Raw genomic sequence first — 14503 nt, forward strand, 5'->3', positions numbered from 1 at the left:
TGTCCATTGCTTCTGGCTGAGCCCTGCCCTGGCACCTCGGTGACTGCAGCACTTCAGCCTCCTCCCAGCCTTGGCAGTGGCTTAGAAACATTTGGGGGTCTCTGTGCCACTGCCACAGCAGCATGAGTTGCCCAGAGTTGTGGCTGCCCTCTTCTCCTTCCAGGGTGTTGAACCCGCTTGCAGTGTCAGTCCCCAGGTGCTGCATCTTCCCCACGTGGGCTGACACAGCCTCTGAGCTCTTCCAAGGTGAGGGGCGACGGAGCCTTTTCTGCCCTGGGTGATGGTGGCATCTCTGCTGCTTGTCAGCCCTCTCGGGAAGCCCTCCTCAGCACTGCATGGTTCCTGAAGTATGGGCAGCTTACAAACCTAGCCGAGACCGAGCAGGTATGGAGGACTGGCGAGCACACGGTGAACACAGCCCCAACGTCCCCAGGATGCAGCCTGGGTGAGATCTGTCCCGTTCCCAGCATACGGGATGGAGGGATGTGCTCCCTTGCTGCTGCAGCCCACAGCCCCTGCTGGGTGCTCCACAACCCGCTGCCTTTCCTCTAGCGCTGGCCAGCTCTGCTCCAGGTTCCGCACCCCTTGCTCCCTGCTGGGGACGTGACGGAGACCCTGGCTCCAGGATGGCAGCACCACATCCCCTGGGAGCACTCCGCTCCCTCTGAACCTCAGTGTCACATGGCTCCCAGGGGGGAGCTGGGAATGTCCTGGTGAGGGGAAGGAATGGGAGGGTGACCCTGGGCAGGGGCATGGCCTGGCTGGGGGGAATTCTTCACCAGCCCTGCACTGTTCTGCTCTCTTCAGCTGGGCAGGAACAGGCACACAGCCAAGGACTATCTGTGCCAGAGCCGGCCGCGCCTGTAGAGCCTGCAGGAGCCCTTGTGGCATGAGGCTCTGAGGTTCATCGGTGAGCCGCGAGCCCTAGGAACCCTTCCCTTTCCCAGGGTCCTGATGCAGTAAGTCAGGAGCCCCAGTGTCTCAATGTAGGGCCCAGGAACCCGTGGGACACCCAGTCACCTGGTCCCACCCCTTCCTGCCCAGGTGCAGCTGGCGGGAGGCTCATCGGTCCCGCACCCCCAGTGCCGCACCACAGGAGCCCCTCAGGCTCGGCCCTTCCTGGAGGAGCGGTGCTGCCGGGCGGGTTGGACATCGAGGTCCCTGACAAGCTGGGTGTCCCTCGGGCTCACTGGGCAGCACGTGGTGGGGCAGTGTGAGAACATCCAGGGCCTCTGCAAGGGCAGTGGGGTGTCAGTGGGGGCTGGTGAAGAGGATGAAGGACTCTGGCACTGAGCTCCACCCTACCCAGGGGGAGGGAGGTCTGCTGCCGGTATCTCCATGGGGAGGGGGATATTTCGGGGCCCCTGGGTATTCCCGACCAGCAGCCTCCAGCTGAGCCACCCATCCCCTTGATCCCTCCTGGGCATGGGAAGACCTGTCCACAATAGGCCCCGCCTGGAGGGGCAGGCCAGGCTCTCCACAGATACAGGCGTGTCTCTCACTTGTATTTCTTTGTTCCCTCAGTCCTTCAGGGCTTGAGTAAAACACCCGCCCTTTGGTCTCTTCCCTGGCAACTCAGATGCTCCCGATGCTGAGAAAAGGAAGGCTGACATCAGGGTTTAACCTAGGATGGCTGTGCCTCAGGCTGCAGGGAGGCATGGAAAAAATGGCACTCTTCCCCAAAGGACAGCTCTGCTGGAGCAGAGCTAAAGCAGCAGTCCCAGACCCAGGGTGCTCTGCAATCTGCAAACATGTGAGGCTGCTGGTCAGCTCCTGGCATCTCCTCCTGCCCACAGACCTGCTCCATTCCTGGGGCGCATCCCATCCCCATTGCTGTGCTACCATTCACCCTGTTGTGCTTTTCCCAAAGAAGGATCCCTCCTTCTTCGGCAGGTGTGTGCATCTTCTCTTTGTGAAGAGTAACCAGAAAGAAACCTACCCCACAATAATCAGCACTGTCCTGAGAGTGGCAAGACATCCACTCTTTCAAGAAGTCTGTGCCAGTGTAGAGCATACCCACTGTGAGAGGCTGTAAAAACAGGCCGGCGAGAAACGAGGACTGAGAAAAACAGTCTGAGAAAGAGAGAAAAGTTAGCAGGGGGAGTGGAGGCCCTCCAAGCTAAGGAATGTCTCAAACACTCGCAAGATGAAACTATAGTCACAGGGTGGAGGTCCAAGCTGATCGGGCTGCGCCAATAACTCAAGATGCAGGTGGAGGAGGGAGCTCCGTGGAGACAGGACGGCCCTGCTCTGGGGCACCTGGGCAAATTTCAAGGGCCACGTGGCCGGTGAATGAATTTTGCTTCATTATCCACGAAATGCGTATTAAAGTTAACATCCCTGAATACGCTAATGAAGACTAATGAGATAATGCTAATTACATCATCCCATGCGTTCTGCTGCTTAAGGATACCAGTTAGACCGCAGGGTGAAAAGAGCAGGCGTATTTTACTAGTGATAACAGTGTAATACAGAAAACATGCAGTAAGAAAAAGCGGAAGAGTGCACTTAAAGCAGCAAACGGCAAAAAACAGAGTAATGCATTAAATCATTCCTACACGAGAGAGAGAATGGAGATTAAGAAAAATACATCACCACTTGCATATATTATCATCCCCCAGCCCCGCAGTGGCTGGGCAGCCCCGGTCACAGCGAGGGTTTGCAGAGCCTGTCCCGGCAAGGGGAAACCCTACGCGGTGCCTCCACCCGGAGGTGAGGCTGCCAGAGTCGCTGCAAACGGGCCCGGCCTTAGATACCAGAGATCGACAGGCCAGAACAGCCGGCACCTCTGTGCTGAGCGGGAAATTTCTGGTTTCATCCTCCTGTTGGATTCCACCCAAAGCCTGGCCAGGGCTCGGGGGGGGAAACCAAGGGAGTTTCTAACAAGGCCGGATACTTGGGTTCTCGGCCTTGAACGGGCTGAACAAGGGCAGTTGGATACATTCTCTCCTCCCTCCTGATTCTATTGTGTCTAAGCTGCCTCTTTCACTAGCGAGTTTACAGACTTTGTGAATGATTACAGACTGAGTTAGCAGCTTCAGCTTGGGGCCTGTTGTTCAGGCTGCAGTATTCCAATACTTTAACAGTTTTTACATCAGTATAAGTGGGTCGTTATAACTTAGTACAACACCTACTAGCACAATGGTTATCAGTTATAAAATATACAGGATTCATCTATAGGTCAACTCTGGCTTGGGCCAGTTGTCCAAACCTCAGCACTTCACCACGAAACACCTTACCCCTCCCCATCCATGGGTTATGTGGGTATGTGGGTCAACCTAAAGGATGGACCCAAGGAAAGTGGGTATAAATCAAGGGGGGGAAAGGGGAGGGGGGAGGCCTGGAGAGTGCAGTGAAGCAAAGAAGACAGCCGCCTCCTGGAACCCTCACTGGTGGGATCGACACAGAAACCCAGACTGGTGATCTCCATTCCTCTATTCCCTCCATCTCCCTCCTTTCCTTTTTCCCCTTTTCCTTCACTACCATTAATCAATGCAAGACATACTGTATTGCTTGTCATAACTCATTATATCCTTAGCCAATTATCATGTGTTCAATTAGTACATTGTGGGTAGTTAATAAATGTTTGAACTTTGAGGCTTGTCTCGCTGTTGTCCACTCCATTGGGGATTTACGAATCTGAGTAATTTGTCTTCCTTGTCTGAGCAGGGTGACACCCACACACTTTGATACAAAGTGGACGGGCAAAATCACCACCCTTGACCTGCTGGCCAAACTTCTTTTTAGGCAGCCCTGGATATGGTTGGCTTTCTGCGCTGCAGGCACAAACTGCTGGCTCTTGTTCAATTTTTCATCCACCAGTATCCCCATGTTCTCCTCAGGGCTACTCTCAATTCATTCGCCATCCTGTCAGTGCAGGACCTTGCACTCTGCCTTGTTGAACTTCAAGAGGTTCTCATGGGCCTGAAAGTCAAGTCTGTCAAGGTCCCTTTGGATGACATCCTTTCTCTCAAGAGTGTCGACTGCACCACTCAGCTTGGTGGTCAACGCCACACTTGCTGAGGGTGCACTCAATCCCACTGCCTATGCCGTTGACGAAGATATTAAATGTTATTGGTCCCAGTACAGACCCTTGAGGGACACCTCTTGTGGGGCATTGAACCATTGACTGTAACCCACTGGACACATCCATCCAGCCAATTCATCTAACAGGCCTCCATCGTACCCATCAAACGCAGAAGCCCGGTAGATGTCCTCTATAGCTCATCCCTTGTCTACTGATGCACTCACTCCATTGAAGAAGGCCACTAGTTACCCAGGCAGGATTTGACCTTGGTGAAAACATCTTGGCTGTCTCTGATCAGGACGGATCTTGTTCCAGGAAGATCTGTTCCGTGATCTTATTGGGCATGGGGGTAAGGCTTACTGGTGGGTAGTTCCCAGGGTCCTCCTGTGGCAACTGAAGCACGGACTCTCCACTGAGGTCCACAAGGAGCGACCCTTCATTATTACAATTGCACATACTTATACCATGGTTAAAGCTCTCGCTTCACAATTACAAATCAGCAATTAGGCAGCTCTCAACCTTCTCTCCTACCAGCACCAGACCGCTCTCACACGCCGTGCAGACCGATCCCCTGCTCGCCCAGGCGCTGTTCCCGCGGCGGGAACTCCTCACAGCTCAGCACTGTCCCACAGCTCGGGGTGGCAGCTGTCCCTTGTTTTTCCCTGACACCTCGGCACAACTCGGCAGCTTCTGATCTTTCTCCCAAGGCCTGTTTCTCATCAAAGCCTTGCTGCTGCTCAGGGGCTGTGCAGGGCTGGCAGGCTGGTATCTCCCACATCCTCCTTTCTGCTCTTTTTAAAAATGGGCCTGAAGTTTTCCCTTTTCTGTCACTGGGGACTTGAGGAGTCACTGGGGACTTTGCAATGGACTCACAATGAACCCAAGTGAGAACAAATGGCATCAGCTATTCCTGAAGGTACCATGCTGGCATGTGGGACAGAGAGTGTCTAGAGGCCATTGCACATTGAGAGTAACGTCCCCTGGGAAACACCTGGATGCAGCACTGGGATATATTTCCTTGAACTGAAGGACCCTGTGTTCTCCATGTCCTGGGGCCTCTCAGACGAGTGCAGAGCAGGGCACTACACCCCGGGGTTGAGGTGCCTCCCAGCCTCCTGGGAGTGGCAACCAATTGCCAAAGAGACACTAGGACTGCTGCAATGCACTGCCTCTGCATGTGGACGGACTCGTGTCTCTCAACACCCCTGTGTACAGGAAGAGGACATGAGGCCAGCTCAGATGCTGACACCTCACAGAGCCCTGACATTTCTCTGTGTGACTCCAGGAACAATTCCCACCATCCCGGTGAGATTTATCTCAGCTGATTTGGAAAGGCTCATTGCTATTTCCTCTCTCTGCTCTAACAGTCTCCCCTGCCTCTCTGGCCTGGCCCCTCCAATGCGCAGTTTGAAGGAAGCAGAGCTGTGGAGCTTCACACATGTGCAGTCAGAGGGGTTCTACAAGCATGAGCATTGCTCTCTAGAAGGCGGCAGCTCTCACCTGTCAGAAAACACAGAGCACATTGAGGGAGGATGAATACACTCAGAGGCACACACACCTCCATACTTCACCTCTCTGAACTTCCTTCACAATTTCTTTAAGCAGATAACAAGGAAATTTTTTTCCTCACAGGTGCCCTACCAGGTAAGATTGACAAGAACAATTTAACGTCTTGCATGGAGAAACAGAAACTCAGGCGTCACTGATGGACTTTTCCCTACTGTAAATGTGAAAGGTATCCAGTCCTTTTACAAGTTGCTTCCTTCTCTCTCTCATGACCTGCCATAAGACTGTAGTTGGGAACATCGTCATTATTGGGCTGTTGGTGGAAACCCAGGTCTGTGAAACCGCATGGCTGCCTTCCTGGGGAATGTGTCCTCCCTGGAACCTGCCACAGCTCTACCACCACACCCCAGCTGCTGGCCAGCTTTCTGACTGGGAAAAGCACCATCTCGGCTCACACTAGTGTTAGTACTGTTTCCTGCACTTTTTACATGGACAGAGGGTTTACTGCTGGTGACCACACTCTGTGGTCAGTACTTGGCTGCATGACACCACATGTTATCTGAAAGACTCAAGACCTGGAAGGTCTGTCTCCAGCAACTGCCCTTGGCTAGGGCGATTTCTGTCACCTACAGCAATTTCATTCTTGTCCCAGATATGGTTCAGTGGCCCAAAGGTGCTGGACATCCCCCGGGATCTCACCCCATTGCTGGAGCTCTCCTGCAGTGACACTGGCACACTCAAGCTCTTTGCTTTCATAACCTGCTTTTTAGAGCCAGTCCTCCCTTCCTGTTCACATGGGCATCCTGTGCTTGCATTAGAGCTGCCACCCTGGGGCAGCTCTCCTGCCCAGCATGGCCAGGCATAAGGCCTTCTCCACCTCCTCCTCTCACTTCACTCTTTTCTACAGCACCCTCATCCTTTCTTTGTGATGCCCAGAACAGCCCTTCTGATAGCGTCTGTCAGAGCCCTTTTCCTCCACCATTCTCATGTCCCCGCTCAATCCACTCATCGTGATCAGAAAGTTTCCAGAGAAAGTGAAGCACTGAGAAAAACGCTCAGGAGGGCTGTGAGCTGCTCAGAGAGCCCGTTGGAGTTGTGGGTCTTCAGGAAGAAATCACTGCTAGTCCTCTTTTGAACCAGCCCAGAGGACCTGGAAAGGTGCGTGCTGCGTCCTGGGCACTCCCCTGGAAGTGTGGGATATGGAGAAGGCTTCTGGTGTGGGAATGTGCGGACAGAGCTGGCTGGTGTCATTGTGAGACCTCTTACAAACATCTTAGAAGGAGCAGAGCAATCAGAGGAGTTCCTTGGGACTTGGGAAAGGCACACATCAAACCCCTGTCCAAGGAGGGCAGGGAGGAGAATAGGGAGAATTACAGGCAGGAGAGCTTCACCTCAGTCCCTGGGAATGTGATGGGGCAATTGTTCCTCATCCGTCTGCAGGCACTTGAGGAATGTGCCTTACCTGTGAAGAGGTAAGATCTATTCAGGTAATGTTGAGGCTACTGCGACGCTGACTATGAAAACATTCATAATAGACCTTTACCCTATTTCCAACAGGTAACATTAAGCCCTAACAGAACCTGTAAGTGCTATTCCTTACACTGAAAAGAATCCCCTACTGCAATCCCTAACCTCAACCTTATCTCAAAGGCAAAGCCCAAACCCATAACCCCGTACCCTCATTCATACTCCATTTCTTCACTTAATCCATAGAGTGCAACCCTCACATTAAAATGCTCGCCTTAATCCTAGCCTTCACCTAAGCACTAAACAAAATTCTAATCTGCAAAGATAGCTCACACCCTAAACACAAACCAGACACTCTCAGAACACCAAACACTCTCCCTAAACTTTGCCTAATCCCTAGCCCTGAAAGGTGAGCTCTAATCCCTAAACCCGAACCCGAGCACGTAACCTTGTGAAGCCCTCATTCCCGCACACTAACCCATCACCTTCAACCCCTTTCCTCACTCTAATTTAGGCTGTTTGGCCCCTGGGAGGGACGCACCGGCACTGCAAGGTTCTAGAGCAGCCATAAATCCTTGAAGAGCAATGCGAGGTGACCTGTCTCTGATCACCTCATAGGCCACGAAGAAGAGATGAGGTGGAATGCTCTGATGAGCTCAGCTGTGCCTCAGGATCTCTGGGCCCGCAGAAGGTGCACGGCTGTGAAGGCAGCTGTGAGGTCGCACCTGCCAGGATCCCTGACAGGCCAGCAGCAGACTTGAGTGTTGTTTTGCACCTGGATGTGCTTTTGGTCTTGGTGCAGCAAGCTGTGCTGATTCCACACACTGAAGTGTTACCTCACTTTGCTCCTCCGAGCTCTTTCAGTATTTTTTAAAAAGGAAATCTATTTTACTCATCATTTCTACTGCCCCAAAAAGGGGGTGTTCACATGGGCATTTGTTGCTGCCATCTTGTATAAAGGTCCGGACACGCAGATGGCCTGATCGCCAGTGGCAGGTGGGAGCTTCCTGCACTCCTCCCTTTTACATTCAAGTTTAACGTGCAACCAAGGACACAGGCAGCACACCACGGCCTGAAGCCCAAGCTCTACATGGAGCACAGCCCCGCACAGCACAGGCCTGGGTCTGCTCAGGTTTACTTTACACAATTTTAAGCCCTGGTAGTCAATGGGGACTTTAAGACCACAGACTTCTGCAAGAAGACCTTGGTTGAAGGGAAGGTGGAATGTGATCCCTTCCATCCCCCATGGGGGAATGCTCTCCTGGACTTGTTTTTTCTAAACAAGTCAGGGCAGGGCTGGTGGAAGATGTGGAGGGCAGTCAACAAGACAGATCGTAGCAGTTCTGAGTAGAGATGAAGGATCACCTCCACCAACCTGCTGGCAGTGCTCTTCTTAATGCAGCCCAGAAAGGCATTGGCCACCTTTCCTGCAAAGGTGCAAAGCCTGGAGAAGAGACAACTTTGGGGAGACCTAATAACAGCCTTCTCATATCTTCTCACACCTTCCCATATCATTATGAAAATGCAGCCAGGCTCTTCACAGTTGTGCATGATGGGAGGATGATGGCCAATGGGCATCAGCTGAAAGAAAGGAGCAAAATCTTTATCTCTGTCACCAGTCAACCACTGGATAAGATTTCCCAGACAGCTTGTGTCATCTCCATCCTTGAAGCTTTACAAGCTGAAAATCAAGGGAGGCCTGAGCAACTTGCTCTGACCCCATAGGTGACCTTGCTGTGAGCAGGAGGTTGGCCTAGAGATCTCCTTGGGTCCTTTCCAGCATGAAGGATTCTGCATTACAATCCACCGGGATCTTTCCTTCATGATGGGAGGGGAAGCACTCAGATTCCTGGTGACCACTGAAGTCACCAAGAAGGTTTTGTCAGATGATCCGTGAATTTCCTGTCCCAGTCCAGGCACGGTTGCTCAGATCCAGGGCTGCTTGGCAGGTACCTCCAAACAGCCCTGATTGTTTCCATTGCTTTGCTTTTTCTTTTCTTCCTACTCACAATTTCTCCCCTTGACCATCTTTGTACCCTCCCATGGAAACAGCCCATCTCTATTTACACTTTCTTCCCTGGTCCTAGTTTGGCTTCCTTTGTACTTTCATTGGCTGTTTCTGAGCTTCTCACCACGGCAATGTGTGCCTTGGTGGACAATATCACTGAACAAGCGCCTCCTTTTAATATCTGTTATGTCCTGCAAGTCCTCTTGCTATTACCCTGTCAGAGGCACCCCATGTCGGGATGATCCATCTACACGTGCACATTAACCGCTGGACCAGTGGGGAGCTCCATTGCTGGGGGCCCTGAAAATCTCTGGGATTCAGTCAGTAGGAACGTGATGAAGCATTACAAGGCCACGTGCCCAGTCCTGCATTTGGGGACAGAATAACCCCATAGGTGAGGCCACGCTGGGACCTGGCCGGCAGAGGAGTGACCCCGAGGAGAAGGGGCTGGTTGTTACTAGGGATGCCTTACAAGGCAGAGGTGCATGTCACTGTGAGTAAGGCCAGCCGCCCATGGGGCTGCGTTAGGGGGCATGTGGCCAACTCAGACAAGGGAGTGATGAGCACTGCTGTGGCCACATCTTGGCTACTCCATCTGGGTGTGGGGCTCCCTGTTCTGAAGGAATGAGGAGGAAATGAAGAGGCTCCAGAGAAGATCTTCCAAGATGGGGTATGGGGCCTTTGGGGAGAGGTTGAGAAGCCCAGGCTTTCTTAGACAGGTGAAGTGGAGGCTCAGAGCACTGCAGAAGTAGCCTCCAACTGCTTGAAGAGAGGTTTCAGAGATGATGGACCATTTCTTGTTTGTTGAAAGAGAAGGAAATCTCAACAAAGTGCATCTTGGAAGGTTCAGACCGCATTTGAGAAAAAAGAAATCTCACTCAAATGGTCGCATTGTGTGGCAAGAGATCCCCCAGAGGGAGCTGGAGTCAGCCCGTGGCTTTGTCTTTCAAGGAACAGCTGGTGAGGATGGAGAGACATCAGGGAAGGTATAGAAATGGTGAGGTGGGAGCTAGGTGGGAAAGCAAGATGGGTGTCTGCCGCCTGGAGGGAAAGAGGTGCCGGCACGGGCCAGTGTAGGACAGCCGGCAGGCGAGATGGCCAAGGGCTCTGGCAAGGCGAAAAGGCCCAACAGGACCAAGGTCTCTGTCCCCTTGCCTGTGGCAGCTGCTTCTGCCACAAAGGCCCAACAGGAGAAACTTTATTTTGAGGTTCCGGACTTTGTTTCTTCTTCACCGTTGCTTGGCGAAGCCGGGAGGTGTTGTGCAGTTTCCTACGCTTGGCATTGCTCCCCCTCACACCCCCTGCCCCCAGGAAGAGCCCTGAGCCACACACGAGGGGCAGGATCTGCCTTCCCAGGGCCTGAGGGTCAGGGCTTGGCCTTTGTGCTCCATCACCAACCCAAGGGTTTCACAGCAGGACAGCCCTGCACGGGGCCTTTGCCTGCCTGCAATCACAGCCTCCAATTCTCTGCTCTAACGAGTCCCTGCAGAGGCTTTGTCAGTCCTGGCCCTCCGTGGGGCCAGTCAGGGCTTCAAGGCACTTTGAGTTTTCCTTCTGACTTTGACTTCTTGACTAGTTTGTTCAATCTCCTCTCAGTATCTGAGGTACATGGACTCAGGGCCAAATACACCATGGGGCTCATTAAAATACAGAAAGCCCTAACAAGCTATTTATCTTCCTTTGATTTTCTTCAAGTCTTCAAGACATGTACAGTTAACTAGAGTAGTTTCAGTGTAGTTAAGAAGGAATATTTCATAGAGGATTAATAAAAATTGTTTTATATTTTAAAGGTCATTTTAATATTACTTGTCAGAATATATAAGAGGTGATAGAATCATTCTGCAACTGATATTGACCCAGAGGGTCTCCCCAGGAGGTCTGGACAGGTAGGAGAAGCGGTCCCTGAGGTCTGGCACTGCATGGACAACCTTGCTCCTCACTGCCCCGGTCTCACCTTTCCTGTCGTTAGCCACCTGGGATTTCAGAAGCGTGTGAATGCCCTTGAGTGCACCCAGAAGAGGGCAATAAAGCCGGTGAATGGCCTGGAAGGCATGTCCTGTGAGGAGCAGCTGAGGACTCTGGGTTTGTCTAGTTTAGAGAAAAGATGGTTGAGGGGTGACCTCACTGGTCTCTGCAGCTTCCTGAGGAGAGGAATTTGAGAGGGAGGTGCTGAGCTCTTATCATGTTATTCAGTGATAGGACTCATGGGAAAGGTTCCAAGCTGCATCAAGGGAGGTACAAACTTGACATGAGGAAGCATTTCTTTACCGAGAGGGCAGTGGCACACTGGAACGGGCTTCCTAGAGAGGTGGTCAACACCCCAAGCCAGTCAGTGTTTGAGAGGCATTTGGACAATGTCCTTAATAACATGATTAATCCTTTGGTCAGACCTGAAGGGGTCAGGCATTTGGACTAGATGATCATTATAGGTACCTTCTGATGGTTTGGTTCTATTCTATTCCTATTCTATTCTATTCTATTCCTATTCTATTCTATTCTATTCTATTCTATTCTATTCTATTCTTGCACAGGGCGGATCCCTGCAGCAGCTGGGCTCAGACACTCGCTCTCCTCAGTAGCTGCCCCTCCATACCAGCCTCCCCAGTTGCAGGCACCTGCACATACAAGCCCCTGAGGCTGCAGCCCCGTTCCAGATGCTGGTACAGACCACCCCAGTCACACACAGGCTCTTAAGTTCATCCACGTCAGTCTCTCAGTTGCTGGCACTAATGCCACTCAATCTGTCTGAGCTCCTGGTCCTGCTCCAGTTGCTCCGCTCACACCCCCATGCTCACATGTTCATGCAGAAGAGAGATTCCCTCGCACAGGACAGAGTTAGAAATTCGGTTTAATGAGCAGAGAGGACACAGTGCACTGGTTGGGGTCCTCCCCTACACATCCTATAATACATCCTGTGCAATCCAAAAATGCTCTTCCCCTGCATCCCACAACGTGCCCTGCACCCCTAGCAACAATCCCCGTACTCCCAGTGCTGACCCAGAGCTGCTCTCCGGGGCTCATCCTGATGGGTTTCACACCTGGACGAGGGGGCCGGTGGCTCTCCCGGGGCACCCCTGGAAGGAGCTGGGACAAGATGCTCATTCCTCAGGAGCCTGTAAATTGGGTTCCCACCTGCCACTGTGCCTCTGGGCTCCTCCCGGTTTGTGGAGATGGGCTCCTGATGGGATGGGCCTGGGAGCAGCTGGGCAGGGTGGTAACTGAGTTACTTCTGCTGTTGTTGGTGCCGCCTTGGTGTGTGCAGATGAGATTCTTGTCACATAACCTAATACAGTCTGACAGAACAGAAATCTCCTGAGGCATCTGTATGTGGAGGTGACACTCCTGTGCTCTGGTATTGTTTAACAGATGAGAGCAGATCACTGGAACTGCTGTCCAGAAATGCACCGTGATTAGGGGAAAAGCTGTGGTGACACATGGGCAATGGCTTCATTCAGGGCCAGGAGCACAGTCTTGTTTCTAAGACAGTAGATGAACGGATTTAAGAATGGGCACAGGACAGTGTTCAGCAAAGCTACAAATCTGATTGTCTCCAAGGAAATGTCTTCTGAAGGACACACGTAGAGAGCAATGCAGCTCCCATATGCGATGGCCAAGGTGGTGAGATGGGAAGAACATGTAGCAAAAGCTTTTTTCCTCCCAGAGGCTGCTGGAAAGTGTAGAATACAGAAAAGGATGCCCATGTAAAATGCCAGAGTTAAACAGAAGGAGGCCAGTACGACAAATGATACTAAACCAGAGTCTATTTTCCACAGCAGGCTGCTGTCAGAGCAGGACAACTTCAATAAGGGGGAGCTGTCACAAGAAAAATGGTGGATCTTGTTGGAGCCACAGAAATTCAGCTGACAGAGGAGGACCAGACGGTAACTCAAGAGTGTGATGCCGATGACCCAAGCAGCAACAACAAGCTGGATGAAGAGCTGAGGCTTCATGATGGCAGCATAACGCAAAGGCTGGCAGAGAGCAACATAGCGGTCAAAGGACGTGACAACCAGGAGAACAAACTCTGTACAGCCCAGGGAAAAATAGAAACAGGATTGGGCAAAGCAGCCGCTTAGAGAGATTGTTCTCCTACCAGAACCCAGGATCACGAACAATTTGATGCTTGTGGAGGATGTAAACCAGATTTCCAGGAAGGACAGACTGCTGATGAAAAAGTACATGGGGGTTTGCAGGTGCTGATACACACACACGAGGAGAATGATGGTTGCGTTCCCCATCACTGATGTCAGGTACATGAGCAGAAGGACCAGAGAGAGAAAGAGCTGCAGCCTTTGGTCAAGCGCTGAGAAGCCCTCTAGGATGAACTCAGTAACTGCAGTTTCATTTTCTGGTCCCATGCTGAATTTCAGTTCATCCTGCTGAGACGGGAACATGCTAAAACCCAAGTGTGATAATTTCACAGTCTGGAGGAAAAGTTCTACCCTTCCTTTTCTGCTCTTTCCTTTCTAGCAGTCTGCCTCGATAACACAGACAGAGATAGTCCATCGAGCATTTCTCACACTCTGATTTTTGTTTTACCTTTCAAGTAAAGCCCTCAGGTAATTTGTTGTCTTCTTTCTACCTTTTCCAAACACTCACAAAGGATTCTTTCTCCAGGACAGAAGATTTTAAAGAGGCTATTTCACCCCATTCCAGGGAAATACCAAATTCACTCAGACCTACCGCAAATATTTGAAACACCTATGTGCTAAATCATCAAAAACAGATGCTAAACCATCAAATCAAATCATATCAAATCTGTATGTTGAAAGCTATTCTTTCTACTTGTCAGTACTCGCCTTTTTGCACTAGGACACCCTGAGAATCAGCTGATTTCAAAATAAGCAATATCAAATAGACATCTCTTCTGTATCCCCTGCTTTCTTCCACAGCTTCTTGCTCTCTCTTTCCTCAGAAAGGGGGGAGGGGGTGGAATAGGTCAGAGTGTAATTTATCTTCTTTAGCACTCTAAATAATGACGGACATTTATTATGGTTCCACACACCCTCACCTGACACCCATCTGCACTGAAATGCAGTTGTTTCCAACCAGTTGCTCAATGCTGTGTCTATCAAACGTCCTGACCTAAATGCAGAGCAAGAGAAGAGTGTCTGGCAGAGATCTGTAACCTTTCTTTGGCAGGCCAGTTATAGGCTGGGAGGACCCAGCCTCGCGTGTTTTCTCTTGTCTCCACTGGCTATAGAGGGAGCCTTGGGAACACAAGTCCTCTCGGGCACATGCAGCAAAGGAGACGAAACTCACTGTTCAAGTCTCAAAACACTGATTTATTATTAATTTTTAAAAAATCAAAATACACATGGAAGAGAAGCAAGCACAATAAAAATATATGCAACAAAGACTGATGGTTTCCCCTTCATGTTGACATTTGGTTTTAGACATAGAAAGGAACAGAGCAGATGATGACTCCAAAAATAGGATAATTCAAACTGGAAGGGGAAGAGAGGGAAGGGAGGAGGTGGTGGGTTTTAAGCAGC

At 51.2% G+C, this 14503-nt stretch overlaps 1 protein-coding gene across 1 annotated transcript; it reads right to left on the bottom strand.

The window, feature by feature from the left end:
• Nucleotides 1-12418: 12418 nt before the first annotated feature.
• Nucleotides 12419-13402, bottom strand: LOC141954984 (olfactory receptor 6E1-like). The gene has a single exon (XM_074895063.1). It carries the CDS (start codon nt 13400-13402, stop codon nt 12419-12421), a length of 984 nt encoding a protein of 327 aa, XP_074751164.1.
• Nucleotides 13403-14503: the final 1101 nt, after the last annotated feature.

The sequence above is a fragment of the Athene noctua genome, unplaced genomic scaffold (genome assembly GCF_965140245.1).
Source record: "Athene noctua unplaced genomic scaffold, bAthNoc1.hap1.1 HAP1_HAP1_scaffold_48, whole genome shotgun sequence".
NCBI classification, from domain to species: Eukaryota; Metazoa; Chordata; class Aves; order Strigiformes; family Strigidae; genus Athene; species Athene noctua.

Coding starts and splice junctions, on each gene's coding strand:
- LOC141954984 (XM_074895063.1), bottom strand. CDS start 13,402: ATGTTCCCGTCTCAGCAGGATGAACTGAAATTCAGCATGGGACCAGAA.